This window comes from Ambystoma mexicanum, chromosome 13 (assembly GCF_040938575.1).
Source record: "Ambystoma mexicanum isolate Mex_15411 chromosome 13, UKY_AmexF1_1, whole genome shotgun sequence".
NCBI classification, from domain to species: Eukaryota; Metazoa; Chordata; class Amphibia; order Caudata; family Ambystomatidae; genus Ambystoma; species Ambystoma mexicanum.
Genome location: NC_090938.1, coordinates 559,461,401 through 559,483,211, shown reverse-complemented (window position 1 = coordinate 559,483,211; position 21,811 = coordinate 559,461,401). Strand labels below are relative to the sequence as shown.

Below are 21,811 nucleotides of genomic sequence, written 5' to 3'. Positions count from 1 at the left end.
AGGGGAAGGGGTCTGAAAAACAAACCACTAAATCACCCTGTGTTTATTTTAAAGCCAACTGTGGGATGCTTTATAGAAATCCCACACTTCCATTTAACCTCTCCTGGGACTGACTACTGCTTAATGTTCAGACTTGCCATATATCAAACTTTTTTCCCACTGGTCCCCCTATTACTGACGCTTTGTCCTGCACAGCATCAGTTGAATGCCCCCCTCTGTGGGAAAGCAGAAAGTGTTTCCAGGCGCCACAAGACAAAAGGAGTGGGGGCATTCAGATTGTGCAAGTGCAGTATCTAGAAGTGCAGGCGAGGGAGCAGGTCAGGGAAAGGATGGGGAGGGGGAAGAGGGAGAAATGCTAGAGGGAGGGGGTGCAAGGGGATTGGGCACGTGCAAAGGGGTGCCCAGGACAGCTAGTGCCAGGGGAAGATAGGGGTAAGGTATAGCGCTTACCTTAATTTAATTCTTCCATCTCTATGCTCATTCTTTGTTATTCCTTTCCTGCCTTTGGTTCTACTGTGTATTTAATCATGCCAACGTATTTTCTCAGAAGGGGAGTTGTTGTGCTGTGTTGTTAGAAAAAAGAGAGTGTGGGTGCCATCTGGAATTCATTGCCGTCCCCTCGTTCTGGACTTTCTGTGCTTATACCACTCCTCAGCTCAAGAAGAGGTGAGGAAGAGTCTCTAACGCAGGAACTGGGGCATATCGCCTACAATGGTGGCAGGAAGCTGTGGGCATTGGCGATGAGGAAGGAGGCAGTAATTGATGTATATGGACAAACCAGGGGGAACTAACCAGTTGCGTGTCAAGGCTCTTTTCCCTGAGGTGGCCCAAGAGGGGCACTGACTTATGCAGGGGTGGCATGAAGTAGGAGCACACAGTCACACATAATGATCATAGTTTAGGGTAATGGGGTGTCACCTGGGGTGGCCAATCACATTCCAGAAGTAGCACATGCCACCCCAACCCTCTCCCTGGACACGCCACTGGAACTAACTGGGAAGCTGGAGGCTCACAAATCAAGAGGTTGGTCAAACAAGAACATACCATTAAATGGGTAGCAATCACACCTCGTGCAACAGCACTTAGACTCCTAAGGAATTCAGCATGTAGCTCTCTGAAAGAATACACATTATTATGTTGTATTTATTTGTTGTGTTTTACAGTACAAAAATATACTTTTAATACGCAACATTAACATCATTTCATCATTATTAAGATCATCATTTAAGAAGAGAAAACAAAATTAAGAACATTGCAGAATACCGTTCAATCTATCATACTAAAATCAGTCTAAAAATCCACCGCATAAGCCTTTAAGAACGGACAAGCTCAACTCATTACAATTTAAAATCCTTCTCTAAAGGTCTTCTTCTGTAGGCATAAAGTTCAGAGATGACATTTCATTACACAAAGACCACAAGGTCAAACACTGGACACACACATGCTTCAAAGTCTCTATGTGTGTGCAAGAGTGACTACACAGTCTCTGGTCCCGGGGACAATTGATTCGCCAGCCCAGGGTTTCTTGTGTTAACACTAAATTCAGCCTAACTCTCGGCATTTGGGACCTAAAGTGCTGTGGCGAGGGGTTCTTTTTCAAATATGGAGTATGTGTATTGAAATTTTAATTTTCTGGTCGAAATGGTCCCCAAAACATTTGTGCTGGACTATGGATTCTCTCATTTTCGACCACACGTGTCTAAACAATTTTGTCTTAGCCAATTTTGGTGTGGATCTCAATACATCTAAAGATATACCCGTTTCATCCAATATTTTTGTACAACCAGAGGTCCAATCTTCTAATACCTTGCAACCGCCTTTGCTCCATACTCGAGTCAATCCCTCATAAACTGAGGCAGCCGGTGGGAACAACAAACTTGAAAACAGCTGTAACTTCCCCCATTCAATCATAGTTTGAATTGGCAGTTGTCCTAATTCATAAAGTATCCCCACTAACGGAACTGACTGGGGTAGATGAAGGAGCTCTCCCCAGATTAAACCCTCTAATTTAGGCCAATCCATTCGCCTACTTCTGGTTTGAGCTCCATATATCAATTTCGGGATCATTTGCTGTTTATACAATTTTAGAACCGGGACAACTGAAAATCTCCCGAATTTAGCATCAAATAGACGTAGTTTAACAAGAGCACCAAGAAAATTAGCCTTAAGGTCTGGCACAAGCTCAGGCCCATCCAAATTATCATAAATCGTTGAGCCTAAATACACAAACTTAGAGACCACCTCAAGGCTACCAGATTTTAATGACCATGGAGTCATTTTGCATTTTATTTCCACCAACTTTTAACACTAGTACCTTTGATTACACTGTATTTAGGGGCAAGTCCAAGCTTTCCATAAACTCTCTACTGCCACTAAGGCGCTTTGAAGTCCTATGGCCGTTAGGTCACATAATACAATGTCATCCGCGTACAATAAGTATCGTATCACCAAGGCTCCCAGTCTTGGTGGATTTGTTCTTACTTTTTCTAAGTAGTCCGCTATGTCCAACAAGTAAAAGCAAAAAAGAAAAGGGGCCAACACTCATCCCTGACATAAGCCCCAGTTAGTTTTGATCCATACTGAATATCTCACCAAAAGCATCCAGCCTAACTCTGATTCTTGTACCTGTATGCAGGGCCTCCAGTATGCCCACCAACCCAGGTGGACAGCTTTAGCCTTGTTCATGCAACTTTTTCCAAAGCAAGGCCCAGTTTACATGATCAAAGGCCTGCTGATATACAAAAAGGCTACAAAAACTGGTCTCGCTTGGGCTTTAGCTTGGTGTGCAAGTAAATCCAAAGTAAAACTATTTAGGACCATGCCCATGCCCTGGCGAAACCCCACCTGATAAATATCAAGTGAGTTGGATTCACATGCCCATTTTTGTAGTTCTTTAAGGAGCATTTTTGCAAATATTTTGTTCGAGGCGTCCAAAAGGGATATGGGGAGCCGACCTGTCTCCACCTTTGAAAATCAAAACTATGGTTGCAGCAGACCAAGTATCAGGGAACGCTTCATTAACCAGGATACTGGAGAACAGATCTGATAGTACTTTAGGCTAGATATCCAGATTATCTTTGAATATCAGGTTAGAAAGGCCATCAGGCCCCGGGGCGTTAGAACGCTTGCTCCTTTTTATCAGATAAATAAGGTCCTCCAGATCCCATTTGAATGTCCCTGTCCACCTGGCCTGAAACCACACTAATGGACTGTTTGCCCCTGGTTTCAAATACAATTTGGAGAAATGTTTCACCCAAGTTTCTTCTGAAATGGAGTGAGACTGTACAAAACATTCTCTCCCTTGAGGCTTTATTAACTGCCAGAATCGGCCTGTGTTTGTTCCCTGCCATACAAGCCATCATCATTTCTGGATCAGTGATATACAATACAAATTGCCTCTGCTTCACCCAATTTCTATACTCCTGCCTTGTCCTGTGTACATCCTTGTCATAACCAACTAGTGAGGCCTTCTTTAGCCTCCTAACCTTTCTATGCAGTTGTTTCTTGCGAGCCTGTAACTCCAAGTCAAAGGCACGCGAGTGACCCCATTTGTCTACCCCTTTCTTTAGATTTCTGTCCGTAGTTAAACTGCCTAGAACCTCCCGTATTATAACAGGGAAGTCTACCGCAGAACCCAAAAAGGCCCTCCTATCTTCAGAGAGGCTAGAGATCCTCCCAAGAAAGACCTCATCCCTTTTTAGTGCCCATCTGAGCTCCGAGTTTCTGGGGTTTGTTTCCACGGTTAATTGCACAGAATTGTCCTTTTTCATAGGCAAAGCGATGCTGTACACCAGCAAGGAATGATCGCTTAAATTCAAACTATTTATTACCAGGGAGCACCCCCCCCCCGCCTCACTGCTAAGTCCTGTGAAACAAATACATAATCTAATGTTGTTTTCCAGGGCCCGTTGTGCCATGAAATATTCGGTGGAATATCCCCTTGGGCATTTCCGTTCACTATTGCCAAGTCCCAGACTTCAGATTCTTGAGTAATTTTTTTACCCCTAGCACCAGAGTCCTTTGCCGCAGACTTTCTATTCGGTGCCATATACCACTTATCCTAGGCTTTCGGCATTAAAGTCACCCACCACTATAAGTGAAGCCCCTTCTTCCGGAAACTCTCCCAGTAATGTGAAGGAAAGAGCCTCCTCCAATTGTTCTTTCCGTGGGTTAAAATACACATTTACCAATAGGCATTTGCTGGGCGTGCCAAGCTCCTCTTCCCGCCAGACCAAAAGTGCCACCAACATATTAGCCCTATCCATTTCCATGTTTTGAATTGAAGCCCCTTGCGATTGTTTGATAGCTGTCAGCAGGCCACCTATTATTATGATCAAGCGCCGATCTCACGGTCTCTGGCTCAGTGTAGGAACAGCTTAATTAGCAACACCCCTGGAGATGAAACCCTCTATCTGAACGCCGCCCCCCCCCCACCCACCGCACTGTATTGCTTGGTTTGTTCGTTTGCCACCATTGTAGCGTTGGTGGTTTACAGTGGCTACACTGAGATGTGTCATGTAATCTTCTTTCTAAACTGAAATGACATTTTTTAATTGAAAAAAGGACACTGTACCAACACGTTGACACGTTCAATGGAAAGGGCACCATGGTGATTTTTTTTTATCCTATTCTAGACCTTAACAATATTACTGACATCTCTTTTTCTTGCTCCGCGAGCCGAAGGCCGCACTATGCACTATATCTAATACCTACATTCAATTCAAGGCTGTCAATAACGGGGCAGCAAGGTGAGCTATCTCACAATACCTCACCACACTCACAGGGCCCGATTCATGGACTTTTGTGCACTGTTCAAAGTGACTTTGAACTGCTGAAAAGTGACGTTTTACTACTGACACAAACCCCGATTCATGGAACTGTGCAACATGTATTTTCCAGTGCAAAGTCAGTGCAAAGTTTATTTGTACTGCAAAAAGGACTTTGCCCGGACTTTGCACTGCAAAAATAAACTTCGCGCAGTTCCATGAATCAGGGTTTGTGTCGGTAGTGCAAAGTCACATTGAACCGTGAAAAAAATTCAATGAATCGGCCCACAGTGTAAACTGAACTCACACCGCACCCTACAGCACTTATGTCTTCAACTCACTGAACTCACATTGCATCTTACAGCACTGCTAGGGCGCCTATACACGTTACACGCACAGCACTATCACTGCACTCTTCAACATTCAGACGTCGCCCCACAGCACCAAACAGCACTCTCAACTCACAATATCAACACTGCACCTCATTTCCTGCACACTTGCGTTCTCACTGTGCTGTATCCACGCTGTACCTCTTATCACTCACGCGCCACCTCACTGCGTGCACACTGCACCCCCAGAGAACGCACGCTGTGCCCAAGTGCACTCAGACTGATTCTGTCTGCCATCATGTCACAGACTCGTGCATTTTTCGCCTGTCAGCTGCGACCTAGCAAACCTTCCACAGAAATGTTCTTTCCTAATAAAAAGGCGTCCATTTCCCCAGCCTCCTGCTCAGAGAATATGCCGCCTGCCAGCTTTAATCAGGGCAAGATTCCACTGTAGGATGCAAAGGCTGGCACAGTAAAATAGCTCACATTGATTGACAGAAAGCTTTGCATTCCTCATGCACACTGGCCATCCCACTTGGCAGCTGTCCAATCCATCTGTGCCATTAGGGAACCTTATGCAAATGAGTCTTGGTTCCACCCCAAATGGTCCAGTCCTAACTGGCAGGTCACATCCCACAAGACCAGGAGATCACAGGTTAACACACACCTGCTTGACCTCAGTGGGCGTGATCAGTGAGGTGTAGCTTGGCACTCATACCACACCAATTCTGGGACCCACAAATTGCCGTACCTGTGTCATTAGATCTCCTTGGTGGCATTAAAAAGTGATGGATGGAGAAGCTTTGAATTAATCATTCCCACTGGCAATTTCTCGTTGCCATTTCTGGGAAAGAAGGGGGGGAAATCATTTGAAAATTTGGATTGTCTGTGCCCCTGAAAGGTAGCAGCCGGACTCAATAATAAGCGATTGAAGGCTACTTGCAGAACTTCTGTTTCAAAGCTTTCTATCTTACCACGTTATGGGGTGCCTTGTCGCCCTAGGGGGGAAAGGATATGCCGAGGCATGAGTCCCTAGATTGCTGTGCCTATGGATCCAAGCTGACCCTCACGGATGAGGCTGAAGAATGGGCCCCCACAAAGCACATACCAGCAGGCCAGTGCCTCTGAAAGGCCAGACTGCTGGGAGGATGCATCTGCTATGTAACTGACTCCCCCCCAGCCCGCCTACCGAACAGGGCTTCCAGAGACACAAGTCTGTCAGTAATACTCTGTATTCCCACTCATAGGTTATCCATCCCTTGTGCATGAGCCCCGCCCCCACCCACCTAGAAACCGATTATCAAATAGGCAAAGTAGGCACCGCCCTATGGGCCCCACTCTTTTTACGGGCCCCGCGACAACGGATCAAAATAATATTGATTTGATCTTCAAAGAAAATTACAATCAAGCTTTATTAAATTGTTTCCAAAAGAATAAACTCAAAGAAACTAACAAAAACTATACATTAAAGAAGCTACAGACTACAGAGAAAATACTGTATTAATGTAATGTACCCATTAACATTTTAAAGTACATAAACTAGAGGCATCACAGATTCACATAACAGTTTCACTCTTATAAACTCATCTTCTGGCAGCTGGCAGTTTGTAAAAAAAATCCAGTGCAAACTACGTACGTGTAATGTACAGTAGTGATAGTCATCTCCATCTAGTGGCCGACATGCACACAGCTTAGTTCAATGTTATCCCACTAGAGCGCGCGGCATGCAGTCGCGCACGAGAAACCTCAACAAACAAAGCTTTCTGTGAGTTAGTGTGTTGCGAGTTCCCACCGACTTCAAACCCTAGTATAAGATTCGCGAGCAGAAGCTTAAAGAACACAGACGAGTTTATACGTACTGGACGTCTGCTTTACTAAGTTAGCTTTTCTGAGTTATAATGAAGTTTGATTAAATTCTGTCTAATTTCTACCGTAACAGTCAAATCTTTCTTGTTTAGGCACTTTTACTAATTTTCAACGGAGACTTAAGAATTCTTTCATTTTCTTGAACAAAGCGTAAATATTGTTTGCCAGTGCTCTTTTGTAGACCCATAATGTCGGATCCCGAAAAGAAGACGCACCAAAGCAGTGCAGAACATTAAAAACATATTAGAAGATAATTTCCGAGGGAGCCCTGAAATTTTGACTGCCTAGGGGCCTCCACAGGGATTAATCCGGCACTGCACCCACCCCACCCCCAGCGGCTCCTGCGACATTTGATTGGATGATTGGTGGCAATGATATAGGGTATTTTTAGCATCTCCCTTTTCTCTCTTGAAGCCACCAACACATCCTTGGGAGACCCCTAGTTATGTTGAAATAAGAAACATGTGATGCTCCTCTGAGTCAGCATCAGCAGAGAGCCTCTCCAGGGTGGGGGCAGATGGAGGGGCTGGAGAGACATCCTCCTCGCTTGCTTTTGCTTCCAGCTGTGTGTATTTCGCTGGATACATTACTTACGAGAGGGGAAGAAGACACAGAGGGGATGGCCTGAGTGACAAGTCTGACACCCAACCCAGATAGACATTCTCCATGCAAGACACAGTCCGTGTCGACAGGGTGTTGCCAATTAAACATTCCCTATATTGTGCTCCCTTCGTTTGAGTCAGCGACCAAGGGGCCTTCGATTATACTGATTTTTGGTTCTTATGCCGCGCTTTATGATGGATCCCTGACACTCGTAAGTATTAGGTGTTAGCATTACTCACTTTAATGGTATGTCCTTGTCTTCTAACCAACCTCTTCTCTCTCTTGCAACCTCGTGCCCCTCACCGGCCTGCCCCGTGGTCCTGACCACTACAGTGAGCAATGCGCAATCTAATGACTTCGGCCATTCTGGACCCAATGGTCTTAGACCTAGATTCTCCCACCACACTAATCTGAATAGTCTCGGAGTCCACTAATTGTATTTTCTGTGTAATATTAATTTGTACATGTTCAACTGTACGTCCGTAGATACTGGAATGTGACCGTTATGGAATGTTAACGCAGTCCTATAGTCCCCCGTTCCCTCCACCTGTGTTCCCTTCTGTTTCACCTGCTTTACCCCCTACACTTAGTTTTGAAGTAGTATGTTTTGCATCCAGCTTGTTAGATGGTCTAACGGTAACTATTCTGTTAGCACCCTAGGCGGTTGCGTCAACCAATCAGGTTGCTCAAAACCCAGGCTGAATCTCACGATCCAAGCACAGGTTCTGAGCAACCCGAGCAGTGCAAGTGCCCGCTCCCCCACCAGCCCTCATGTGCTCCAGACACCCCCACTATACCTCGTGCGGCGCAACCGTACCACACCTCACCCTCCTCATGGCTGCTATGGATATAGAGGAGGGGCTACGCAAGGAGCCCCGCCCACCATTTCTATGTTAGGTGAGGATGCATTTGTATGAATCAATGGGTCGCACACGCGTCACTCACCGCTGATTCACAAAAACAAAATTCATGTCAGAACCCACGCAGGTATCCCTGAGGTGCTAATAGCAATAAGCCTCCGATCTGGGGGCTTCACCAGGTGATAATAGCACCGAGGGCCCAACGTTAAGACCCGAGTGAAATACGGGCCCCTGGGCCATTCACACCCAGTACAGGCCCCACAATGGGGGCTTATTGCTATAGCAGTACAGTTGAGGAATGTGCCAACCAATCAGGAGCAGTAGAACGAGGGCTGTATAAACGTTTGCTCCCGACAGCTGGCACCTTCCTCCACACATCACCTTTTCTCGGCTTTGCCCTTTCTTTCTTACACGTATCCCTGCACCCTCCCCCAGACCTCACCGCCACCGCCCTCTCCCCTTTCCCTACCAAATCAACCCTTACCTTCCTTAGCTCTTCCTCCAAGGCTGCCACCATTCCCTCAACTTGACCCTTTCCGGCCATGCTTGGTGAGCTCAGGACACACCCTCCCCCCACCCCCAAGCAACAGAAATGAAGAAAAATGGGCTACGTGTGGGACCCCAACTTCCACTTCTAAGGTGGCTTTAATTTTCGGCAAAGAAAACACATTGCGGGCCATTTTGTAAAAAGAAACTCTCATTTCATGCAGGGCACTTACCTGTTGCTGGTCCTCTGCATGCAATTTTAAACACTCCCAAAGCGGACTGTAAAAGTAAAGAGTAAACAGGGCTGAAATCCTAAAAAAAAGCAGGAAAATTATGATGTACGCAATGGGAAGTGAGGTCACAGGAACTGAAGGTATCCCAAGGTGAAATATGCAAATGTATTTCACTTGTTTCCCAACTAAAGAAAGTGCAGAGGATAAATAAGTATTTGCCAAGACAACAGATGTCCACATAACATTGCTTGCTAAATTAAAAAGGTGGGCATCTTGTAGATCTTAGAATCTCCAACAAGGGGGGGGCGCTGTTGCGCTCATAGAGTATGGCCGCCTGAGTTGGAGCTCTGTGTTAGGGAAGATCCTTTTCATCGATCTTTCCCTAATGGTGCTATGTGTACCTCTGAGACTGTTCTAGAGGACACCACTTGACCTGTTGAGTAAACCGTCCAACTGTCAAGGCCCGAGGAGGGACTGCAGCCAAGATATACCAGAGTTTCCAGTCACCGCCAGACCCCTTTACAACAGCCCACACCGCGCTTCCATCGAGAGCGGGATCTGGATTATGCGGGCGGAGGCTGCTGGCCTGGCTGGGGGAGGGTCGGCCACTCCTAGAGTCGGCGTACCACATCTGCAGGTACCCCACATATCTGCGACGGAGCTGACGGATTCACTGATTCCCATGCGGTGGGGGACCCCTCACGGGCACACTGGGGGCAGCCTCTTCTTACCGACCAACTGAGTTGAGGTCTTGTCTGTTGTTTGCTGCCTCAAGGTTGCTCTGCCAGATACTCCAGTTGGCCGCCTCCGCACCTCCCGGGTCCCGCTGCCTCCCTACTACTAATTGCTGGAACCGTCACGCCGCGAGTGAACCCCCCTGTTGGATTGTGCTTGCAGCCATCCTACAGTCTGCAGCGACGGACAGGAGGCTCCCGACAAAGATCCACAGAGGGTGCAGCGCCTCCTTGCTGGTGCTGCATTGGGCTGTGACGGTGCACTCCTCACGTGGATACACCTCTGCTTTGTGGACGCGGGTGGAGTGTGGGGGCTGGTTTGGTCGCCAGTCACATTGGACAATACCGAACTGCTACAGCTCATTTGGTAATGCCTAGACATCACAGTATGAGGTGCTAATAGCGCTACCTGGCTACTGCAGCCCTCATTATTCCGCGGTCCACGAGCTCACCCCCCCTGCACCTTCATTACACCTGTTTAGTCAGACACTGCTGCTTGGGCACTCTGCGTGTGTGGGTGGCACCACCTGGCCTGGGGATGCCGTGAGCTCCTAGATACCATCACGTTTTGGAGAGCACACGCTGCATCAGCTCTCATACACACCTTTGGTTCTTTTATAGTTCTGCAGCCTACTGCACACCTGAGGGGGCTCTGCAGCTAATACCAGGTCTGTAAACCAAACCCTCAATCGATTGCTCAGTGGTTATTCTGACTGCTGCTACTAGCATCTGGTACTTTGCCATACGTGGGGGGGTCACAACCCATTCGGGTGCAGTCTGGGCCATCCTTACTGGACATCATAGTTTCTATTGCTACTGCTGGAGCTTCTGCTCTAATCTGATAGGCCTTGCACCTGCAGGATTCTCCTTCCATTGTCTTCCTTGGGGGACTGTGACATCTCACCCAGGACTGTTATGTCTCTATTTCATCACTGCATGCTTCCGGTGGTCTACCGATACCCCACCTCCAAGACCCTGTGCCTATCACTCCATGGAGGAATAAAGGGGGACTTCTCCACACCCCGTCACCAGTCGATGAGCTGATCTTTCTGAACAGGATCGGTCCTGTCTGTACCTCCTTCGCTGGGCAACCCGCTTTCTCAGTGGACCGGGGGGATCTTGACCAAGGAGGCAACAGTAACCGGAGCTCTTTACAGCTGGTCCTGCCTCTGCTACGAGTACCCCTTGGAACAAAGCACACTTTAATCGGCTTCCTGTTCTTATTCTTGATTGGTCACTAGCTTACATCCTTGACATACTGATAGCTGGGGCCGGACTTGCACAGCCCTTCCCCATCATTCAAGACCTGTTAGACTTGAAGGTCACTGCTTACCATCCCTGCTGAACCTTGTCTCCACTGCAACTACTTAAGAGATGCTCATTCGGTATCTCTGATCCTCTCACCCAGATCTGCTTTGCACACACCCCAACAAATCATATCCAGGTCGGTCCACTTTCTCCGTAATACCCACTAGATACACTACCCGGGGACCTACCACTCCACTGCGGACATCGTCAGATAACCCTACCGCTTGCCAACACCTGCTGTAGCTGTGCTCCTGGCCGGGATCAGTCACTGCCGTTCCTGGGAGCCGCACAGTTCGCCTCCTTTGAGGGCTGTGAGATCATGACTAAAGGAGCTAACAAAAAACAGAGCTCCATCAACATGTTTGCAAAAGCGGTACTGAAGCCAGGCGAGCTCGCGCCTGAACCTGAGCCTACCACGTCAGCACCTACCGAGTCCACTGAATCTCAAAGGATGATGGATTACATGCGCGAGGGATTTACTGCTCTACATTCTAAACTTGATGACATATACAGAACCATATCATCAATCAAAGCCCATATGGAAAAAACTGACAACTGGGTTGCGGAGGTGGAGACGAGGTTTGGGGTGGCCGAGGATGACATTGCCGCCCTTTGAGCGGAGGTAACTACTCTCTCCAGACAGGTCCTGGACATTAGGAAGAAGAACAAGGACCTCGAATCGCGCTCCAGGCGCAATAATCTCCATATTATTGGGGCCCCAGAAGATAAGATCGACGGCCCCATGTCAAACGCACCCTGCTCATGCTACTGGATTCCTCGAAAACTCTCCCCACAGTTTGCAATAGAGAGAGCCCACCGTGCCCTAACGGTGAAACCTAGGCCGGGTGCACCTCCTCGCCCCATCATCGCACAAGTTTTAAACTACTGTGATAGAGGCTCACTTCTTTGTGCGGTGAGAGCCAAAGGGGAACTCTTCCTTGGCTCCTCCAAGATCCACCTATATCCCGACTTTTCCATGTCAGTTCAACAGGAGTAAAAGTCCTTCATGGCTACCAAGAAGAGGCTGCGAGACCTCGCGGTCAAATACTCAATGCTGTATCCTGCTAAACTCAGGATTGAACACTCAAAGTGAGTCTACTTCTTCGCCATCCACAAGGAGGCCTTCAAATTTATGGATGAACACTTTCCGGGATGACCACGCATGTCTTGGATACTGGGGCCACACCACGTTGTTCCCCAAGGATTGTATAACAATACCAAGTGCAGAGCTAGATCCTGTTTGTGGCAGACCCTACAGTCGGCTGTTTAGACCGGATCAGTATATATTTTGCTCTATCTCACAAGTTTGATTTCTCTATATGTTATATGTTGTTTTCATACTATGCACCACATAAAGCCTAGTCAATTCCCTATCTCTGAAGTGTCTCTGCTCATGGCCCGCGCACAGCCCCCAGGCGATGCTGCCACTGGCTTTGGTTTTGCTGGAAGTTGCCTTGGTTTTCACCTTTCTGATTGGGAGAGGGGTAGGGGTGGGGGTGGTTTGGGAGGGGTGATTTGTTGAAAATTGCTTGGCATGTGACGGGGAGCTAGAGTACTCAAACATACTCAGACTTACGCATATAGATCGGGGACCCGCTTGCATTTCTGCTGGGCCCTGTGTCCTGACTTCTAACTCAGTATCCTGTTTTATTTATACCCGCTACATTCCCTGATGGCTGATGGCAGCCTTGTTTGCATGAGTTGGAACGTCAGGGGACTGGGTAATTATACCAAAATGCATAAATTGCAGTTATATGTTGACCGGCACAATGTGAAATTGCTTTTCTTGCAGGAAACTCACGCTTGTGCTGGTGGATGCGAGAGATTTGCTAAAACATGGGGTCCCCAATGTTATTATACTGACTACTCCACCCAGAACCGTGGAGTCATGATCCTGATACACAAGAGTCTTAAGTTTCAACATAAGGTGGTTCATGTGGACCCAATAGGTAGCTATGTCTTGCTGTTCGGGACCCTGCAAAACAGTGAGGTCGTACTACTTAACATATATGGCCCCAACGTGGATGACCCTGATCTTTACACTCATCTGTCATCCCTGCTTTCTGAGTTACCCTTGTGCCTATCCTCTGGGGTGGGGACTTTAACACTATCTTTGACGTAGATCTTGATAGATCAGGTTCCAGATTCCGTCAACTCTCCAGAGCAGCTAAAAACATTATAGAAGTGCAGGCCCAGGTGAGGGTGTGAGATGCATGGAGACTGATCCATCCGGATTCTCGAGCGTACTCCGTATATTCCTCAATACATGATTCACACTCACGGATTGACAGATGGCTTGTTTCGGATATACTTATCAGAACCATCACGCATATGGTGATTCTTCCCAGAACACTCTCTGACCATCCCCGATAACAATCTCCCTGTGATGGGGAACAGATAACAATGAGGCTCGATCATGGAGGTTAAAATCACATTCCTTACTAGACATTGCCTTTGAGACAGAACTCGGGCCTGCCAGAGATTACTTTTTTTGCATTTAACACTGGCTCAGTCCACATGCAGGCTACCCTATGGGAGTCATTCAAAGTCTACATCTGGAGCATAGTGATTTCCAAAGAGTCGGGGATCCGTAGAGTGATCCAGAGGGACATTACTGAGAGCGAATCTCGACTCTCCTTCCCGGAGACCCAGTACGCCTCTTCACAGTCACCTGAAGCCCTTTCTGGTATTGGCATCGAATAACCCCCATTCAGCTCGTAATTACAGGGAGGGGGAATGCCCTGATTGGGTTTTAGCTAGGCTACTCCACCAGGAGTCCGGTTCACCCCTCATTCCGGCTATAGAGAGGGCTGATGGCACCCTGGCCCTATCATCGGAAGCTATTAATGCGGAATTCCATTCGTTTTATGAATCACTCTATTCCAATTCTGACAATGTCTCTGCGACAGACGTTGAAGCATACTTAGACAGTCTTCCACTCTCCCTCCTCTCCACCGAGACTAGGGACTCCCTAGACAACCCAATTACACCTGAGGAAATCGACGGCCTCTCGGTCGAATTTTATAAGCACTATAAGACCCGCTTGGTTCCCCAACTGTATGCTCTGGTGGTGGAATCATGTGAGTTGGGTGTTTTCCCCCTCCCTCTGAGAAGCTATAATTTCCATATTACTTAAACCAGGCAAACTCCCGATTAAATGTGGCTCATACCAGCCTCTATCCCTCATTAATTGTGATGTCAAAATCTATGCTTAAGTGTTAGCTTTGAGACTGGCCCCGTACATGTCATATATTATACACTCAGACCAGTCGGGATTTATCCCTGGGTGCTCTACTTCCCTTAATTTGCGTCGACTATTCAATATTCTCGCCTGGATTGACCCAGACATACAGGCAGTAGCGGCCACCCTCGATATGCAGAAAGCATTCGACTCTCTTTCCTGGAGCGACCTCTGGGAGGTCCTTGAGAAGAGCAACTTTGGACCTTGCTTTCAGACCTGGGTCAAACTTCTTTATTCCTTTCCTGTAGCCAGAGTCCGCACTGAGGACATGTGCTCGGCCCTTATCCAAATAGCTGGAGGTACGAGACAGGGGTGCCCCTTCTCACCTCTGATTTACGATATATCTATTGAGCCCTTAGCTGACAGGATTTGTCAGATGCATGCACATGGAGGTTTGAGACTGTCCGGCTCTCCTCAGATCATCTCCTTATACGCTGATGACGCCCTCCTCTTCATTCGCTCTCTTGTGGAAAACCTTGCCCACATTCTGGATGACATCATCCAATTCGGCGAAATTTCAGGTCTCAAGGTGAACTGTTCTAAATCTATTCTGTTTCCACTAACTGAAGACACTCTCCCCCCCGAACCCTTCGGGTTTCACACGGTCACAGGCCAAAATCACCTATCTTGGAGTGGTGGTCGCTCGCCAACCAAACCCTCTATGCCAATCTCCCTGGTAGGTAAGATTGGCATTCTTAAAATGATCGTACTTCCCCAACTCCTCTACAGGTTCCATAATATCCCTTTATGGCCTGGCAGTGAATTCTTTCAATCACTGACCCGCATTGTAACTACGTTTCTGTGTCATTCTGGTGCGCTCTGCTTACAACTAGATACACTAACTGCCCCTGTGTCCGGGGGCGGCTTTGGCGCCCCTAACTTTGAAAGGTATTGGATAGTAGCTCAGGCACAATACACTTCGCATTGGTTTGTAGTTACAGACTCTTAACCGCATATAAAGCTCGAGCACCTCGCTGTAGAGGGTCGTGATATCCGCTCTTTAGTCCTCCCCTCTCAATGTGTTAAGTTTGAATCCCTCGACCCCGTAGGCTCCACGTCACTAGCCTTAACTAAGCTGTGGAAACTGGCCAATGTCTTACATCCCTTTCATGGTAGCCTTCCCCTTTGGAATTTCCTCCCAGAAGCTCCCTGTGTAACCCCCGCCACAATAGGTCTCTGGGCCGACACAGGCTTCGAGACTGTCTGAGATATTTTCGACCATGGTAATTTCCCAAATGGCCAGACTTTCTAGTGTCCCTGCGTAGGAAGCCCTCCCGTTGACTTCAATATGCGGGACCCCGCTGCTCCCTTAAGAACAGGCACCCGGACTTCCCTGCAATCCCCTCAGATCAGCCTATAATGTCTGAAATCCTGAATACTATGTTCTTTGAGGGGAGGGTCTCCAGACTATATGCCCTGCTGTATTCCAAGTCCACCCACCCTTTTAACAAACTCAAATGCTCCTGGGGCGAGGGTCTAGGAATCAAAATAACTGATCACCGCTGGGACTGCATGTGTGCCTGTATCCATGAAATCTTGTTCGCTCCTGCTTCAAATTGATCCAATTTAAAGTTCTACACAGGTTCCATTATACCCGATCAGACAGCACTATATGTCCAAAGATCACCCCCCCACAGGTGCCCCAGATGTGGCTCAGATGATGCGAACTATAAGCATATGATTTGGTCATGTCCACGTCTTTCTCAGTTCTGGGAGGAGGTATGCTCTACTATGTCTGAAATTCTAGATTGCTCTATTGTCCCATCCACACTGACTTGTCTCTCCCATGAGCTCCCTTGTCTTGGCGTGACTCCAGGAAACTAGCTGGGCTATGTATGCTACTAGCTGTCCATTGTATCCTGCTGCTCTGGCTCCGCCCTGGGGTCCCCACACATGCCCAATGGCTTCGGGCCGTCACCTGGGACTCGGACACAGAGGAGACTTGGGCATTCCAGCAACCGCAAGTGTCGAGACCCAGAAACGTTTGGATTCCATTCCGTTCCTATATCTCCTCCATGTCAGCTGACACTGATGATGATCCTGGCGATCTCCCCTCACCAGCTCCAACAACTGATTGATTTGTGTGCCTCGATTGCCACTGTAATATGTTAATCTCTGTTTGCTGTACTACTTGCTGGTCCCCTACCTTTCTATATGAACCACTATCATACTGTGTATGCTGATTGTATATTTGCCTACTATCTGTACGTTACTCGCTCTCTTGTTGTAATGTCAAGCACAATAAACAAAGTTTATTAAAAAAAAAAGAATCTCCAACAAAAAATGTCTTTTATAGTTCAATATTAATATAAGACATTTTAAAACATCTGACGAGCAGGGTCGGACTGGGCCATAACATTTTCTCGGCCACGAATGAAAAACTGGTCCACAGTTGCAAATTTCAATTCAGTCCTCTTGTGACACTGTCTGAATAGTACCCAAGGGGGAGCTTTTTGATGAAGTGTGATGCAAATTGTGCATTTTTAAGAATATTTATTCAGCAACAATGGTGAAAACTACTAGCCGCATAGTGAAGTAGCTGATGAAACGGGTCCACTTTGAAAACAAAAAAAAACGGGCCCACACCAGCATTTTGTGTTTTTGGTTCGGCCCTGGGCCTATTGCCCTATAGGCCAGTCCGAGCCTGGTGATGAGCAGTTTGATTGGTCGCGTGGAGCTTTTACTCTCCACTTTTTATAAGGGAAGCAATGGAATCCACCTGGCCGTTAGCAGGTGCTAATGAGAGCCGTATTGCATGGAATCCTTTGGTGCTATGCCTGCATGAAAATCTCATGCAGGCGTTGAACCAGATCCTCTCCCGAGGGGGAGGAGGAAAGCAAAGCAGAGTTGCCGTCTTTGCTTTGATGCAGTCCTATCTATGCCTTTGAACGGCAGCAAAATATCCTGTAGCGTGAAAGCAAAGCGTAAAAGCAATGAACGCTTAACTGTTACACTCTGGCACATTATAAACAGGTGGTGTCAAGGTCTTAATGGCATTAAGCCCTCCATTCAGGAGGGAAGTTTGGGTGGTAATGACCTGAGCCCTTGCCGAGGACCTCGCTTTGCTTGTGCCTACCTATGCCCAAGTTGACAGGTTGTTGTTGCTCAAGCCCGCCGGAGCACAGGCTTAACCCTACAAATACCAAGGTACTCCATATTACTGGTGCCTGCTGAGAACTTGATACTGTGTTATAGCTTGTGGATTTACTGTCTATAATGGTTACCCCACTCTTGTTTGAGTCCGCACTGATGCAATAAAGTCATTTTAAAAACAAAAGAAACATTCAACAAATAAATGAATGGCTACGTCTCTGTGGTGTGTCCGTACCATGCATGTTGTGAGCTTTGAGTGTTTGCGTACCCACCCTTGATTGACAGGTCTCTTGTTTCTAGGTGATCAGAGTTCCAGCCTATGAGGAGGACGCGCCCATCACAGAAGATTCAGAGGGTGAAGTTTCAGCTCTCACCATCCACTGCCTGACATGATACTGCCTAGAACCGCGGGAGGCGAGCACTGGGCAGGACCAAAGGGGTTAAAAGGGAAGCAAAGCTTCTAAAAGAAGGGGTTAAACAGGGTCTTGGGTGCAAATGTTTCCTGGTTGGGTTCTTGCAAGGTAATACAGCAAATGGATGAGAGGGTGGGGCTTAATAAAGTGGAATATTGAATATTTCAGGTGTGGGGTGAAGAGAAGAGGGACAATTGTACAGCATGTGGTGATTAAATAAACCATTATCTGTGTTTAGTCATAATGTTTTTTATTCTTTATGTTGACAACTACTGACTGATGTCCCCTGAGCGAGACAGCTATGCAGCCCCTCGTCTCACCGTCTTCCCTCCTTCTCCCACAGCTAAATAACTCCCTTGAGCCACATATCTACAGAGGTCAGGTCTCCAACTACCGCGCTGGCTCAGATCTCCAATACTTGTCAACCGCAGGCTGGAGTCAGAGCTCCAGGGTGACTCAAACTATAGACTAGGATCAGAACTTCAGCAGGTCTCCAACTACAGCACTGGCTCAGATCTCCAATACATGTCAACCGCAGGCTGGAGTCAGAGCTCCAGGGTGACTCAAACTATAGACTAGGATCAGAACTTCAGCAGGTCTTCAACTACAGCGCTGGCTCAGATCTCCAATACATGTCAACCACAGGCTGCAGTCAGAGCTCCAGGGTGACTCAAACTATAGACTAGGAGCAGATCTTCAGCAGGTCTTCAACTACAGCGCTGGCTCAGATCTCCAATACATGTCAACCGCAGGCTGGAGTCAGAGCTCCAGGGTGACTCAGACTATAGACTAGGATCAGAACTTCAGCAGGTCTCCAACTACAGCACTGGCTCAGATCTCCAATACATGTCAACCGCAGGCTGCAGTCAGAGCTCCAGGGTGACTCAAACTATAGACTAGGATCAGAACTTCAGCAGGTCTCCAACTACAGCGCTGGCTCAGATCTCCAATACATGTCAACCGCAGGCTGGAGTCAGAGCTCCAGGGTGACTCAAACTATAGACTAGGATCATAACTTCACCAGGTCTCCAACTACAGCGCTGGCTCAGATCTCCAATACATGTCAACCGCAGGCTGGAGTCAGAGCTCCAGGGTGACTCAAACAATAGACTAGGATCATAACTTCAGCAGGTCTCCAACTACAGCGCTGGCTCAGATCTCCAATACATGTCAACCGCAGGCTGGAGTCAGAGCTCCAGGGTGACTCAAAGTATAGACTAGGAGCAGATCTTCAGCAGGTCTTCAACTACAGTGCTGGCTCAGATCAGATCTCCAATACATGTCAACCACAGGCTGGAGTCCGATCTCCAGGGCGATTTAAACTATAGGCCAGAACCAGATCTCCAGCAGATTTTTAACTACAGAGCTGGATCAGATCGCCAATACGTGTCAATCAGACTGGAGTCAGATCTGCAGGGTGACTCAAACTATAGACCAGGATTCGTTCTTCGGCAGGTCTCCAACAACAGAGGTGTCCTTAGTTCTTCCCAACTTTCCTGTCAATAGAACCTGCCTGATCCTGGCTGTGATAGGGGGGGGCGGTGATTAAGTAGGAGGTAATTTGCTCTCCTGCTCGCTTGTGCATTGTTTCAATACCCCCGTGCTAACAATGGCACCCCAGCCTTGCATAAGGCCCCAAAGCCTGACCACCCCTGACTACCTCTGAGCCCAAGAAATAAATACGCTAATAGAACATTCCACGCACAGGGTGCCAGCCTTTATCTGGCCATAACTCTCTACTCACCTTCACTTATCCACTGACTTTATTTTGTGTGGAAATTAAATGCATTCCTTCTCAATAAAATCGTACCTAATTCAATGTTCTGCTTCGGGAAATCATGAGTCCATCACACTGCCACACACTACTTTTAGTAATGCCTATTTAACGCTCTGAAATTGCCCTCACCTAAATATTGCTTTCTTCTTTCAGACACCTACGAATTTACTCTCCTAATTTCTTCCAATCCGGATCTCTGATCTACTTTGGCTAGATTGACATGTACCGAAGATATCACAAACACGATCCTTCCTCCTTTGAACTACTGAACGCCATTTTAACTCCCATGTTTCTTTTATCCGTGCCCTCTTTCCCTCACACTCAACCCCTACCTTTTCCTTTCCCCCCGCAGAATATAGTCTGGATAACCCAGGCAGGAATACAATATGCAAAGACCAGCCTCAGTATAGACATTGGAACCGACCACAGACACCTGAAGAACTTGCTCCGAAGACATGGAAACCTTCCATGGACAACCGAGGACCATGATTTGTAGACATTAAGACTAACACAGACACCTGTGGAGCCTGACTCATGGACAATAGGATCTATCATATACAACTGAGAGGCCTGCTTCATATACATAAGAACCTATCATATTCATATAAGGAGCCTGCTTCACAGACTTGGAAACTACCATATATTATACAAGTAGAGCCTGGTTCATAAGCATGCACCCTGCAACATACACTCGAGGAGCCTGCTTCATAGACTAGGAACCTGCCACATACACCTGGGGAGCCTGCTTCATAGACAAAGAACCTGCCACATACACCCGAGGACCCTGCTTCATAGACAAGGAACATGCCACATACACTGAGGAGCCTGCTTCATAGACAAGGAACCTGCCACATACACTGAGGAGCCTGCTTCATAGACAAAGAAGCTGCCACATTGACCCAAGAAGCCTCCGACATAGACAAGGAACCTGCCACATACACTGAGGAGCCTACTTCATAGACAAGGAACCTGCCACATCCACTGAGGAGCCTGCTTCATAGACAAGGAACCTGCCACATCCACTGAGGAGCCTGCTTCATAGACAAGGAACCTGCCACATACACGAGAGAAGCCTGCTTCATAGACAAAGAACCTGCCACATACACAGAGGAGCCTCCTTCATAGACAAGGAACCTGCCACATACACTGAGGAGCCTGCTTCATAGACAAGGATCCTGCCACGTACACCCGAGGAGCCTACTTCATAGACAAGGAACCTGCCACATACATTGAGGAGCCTGCTTCATGGACAAGGAACCTGCCACATACATTGAGGAGCCTGCTTCAAAGACAAGGAACCTGCCACATACACTTGAGGAGCCTGCTTCATAGACAAAGAACCTGCCACATACACTCGAGGAGCATCCTTCATAGACAAGGAACCTGCCACATCCACTGAGGAGCCTGCTTCATAGACAAGGAACCTGCCACATCCACTGAGGAGCCTGCTTCATAGACAAGGAACCTGCCACATACACTGAGGAGCCTGCTTCATAGACAAGGAACCTGCCACATACACCCGAGAAGCCTGCTTCATAGACAAGGAACCTGCCACATACCCTGAGGAGCCTGCTTCATAGACAAGGAACCTGCCACATCCACTGAGGAGCCTGCTTAATAGACAAGGAACCTGCCACATACACTGAGGAGCCTGCGTCATAGACAAGGAACCTGCCACATACACCCGAGAAGCCTGCTTCATAGACAAAAAACCTGCCACATACACCGTTGAGCCTCCTTCATAGACAAGGAACCTGCCACATACACTGGGGAGCCTGCTTCATAGACAAGGAACCTGCCACGTACACCCGAGGAGCTTGCTTCATAGACAAGGAACATGCCACATAGACCCGAGGAGCCTGCTTCATAGACAAGGAACCTGCCATATACACTGAGGAGCATACTTCATAGACAAAGAACCTGCCACGTACACCCGAGGAGCTTGCTTCATATACAAGGAACATGCCACATAGACCCGAGGAGCCTGCTTCATAGACAAGGAACCTGCCACGTACACCTGAGGACCCTGCTTCATAGACAAGGAACCTGCCACATACACCCGAGGAGCCTCCTTCATAGACAAGGAACCTGCCACATACACT

At 47.6% G+C, this 21,811-nt stretch overlaps 1 protein-coding gene and 1 long non-coding RNA gene across 3 annotated transcripts in view; one reads left to right on the top strand and one right to left on the bottom strand.

The window, feature by feature from the left end:
* The window catches only part of SGCA (sarcoglycan alpha), a 217,538-nt gene extending 199,362 nt beyond the window's left edge, over positions 1 to 18,176 (top strand). For both annotated transcript variants that reach the window (XM_069634360.1, XM_069634359.1), the window contains exon 10: positions 17,820 to 18,176. In XM_069634360.1, the coding sequence (XP_069490461.1) occupies positions 17,820 to 17,823 (4 nt within the window). In that variant the 3' untranslated portion in view covers positions 17,824 to 18,176. The remainder of the gene's footprint in view (positions 1 to 17,819) is intronic.
* Positions 1,126 to 17,824, bottom strand: LOC138521478 (uncharacterized). Its single transcript, XR_011283055.1, has 2 exons — positions 10,402 to 17,824; positions 1,126 to 10,340 (listed from the first exon to the last, which is right to left on the bottom strand). It is a non-coding gene; the product is annotated as an uncharacterized lncRNA (long non-coding RNA).
* Positions 18,177 to 21,811: the final 3,635 nt, after the last annotated feature.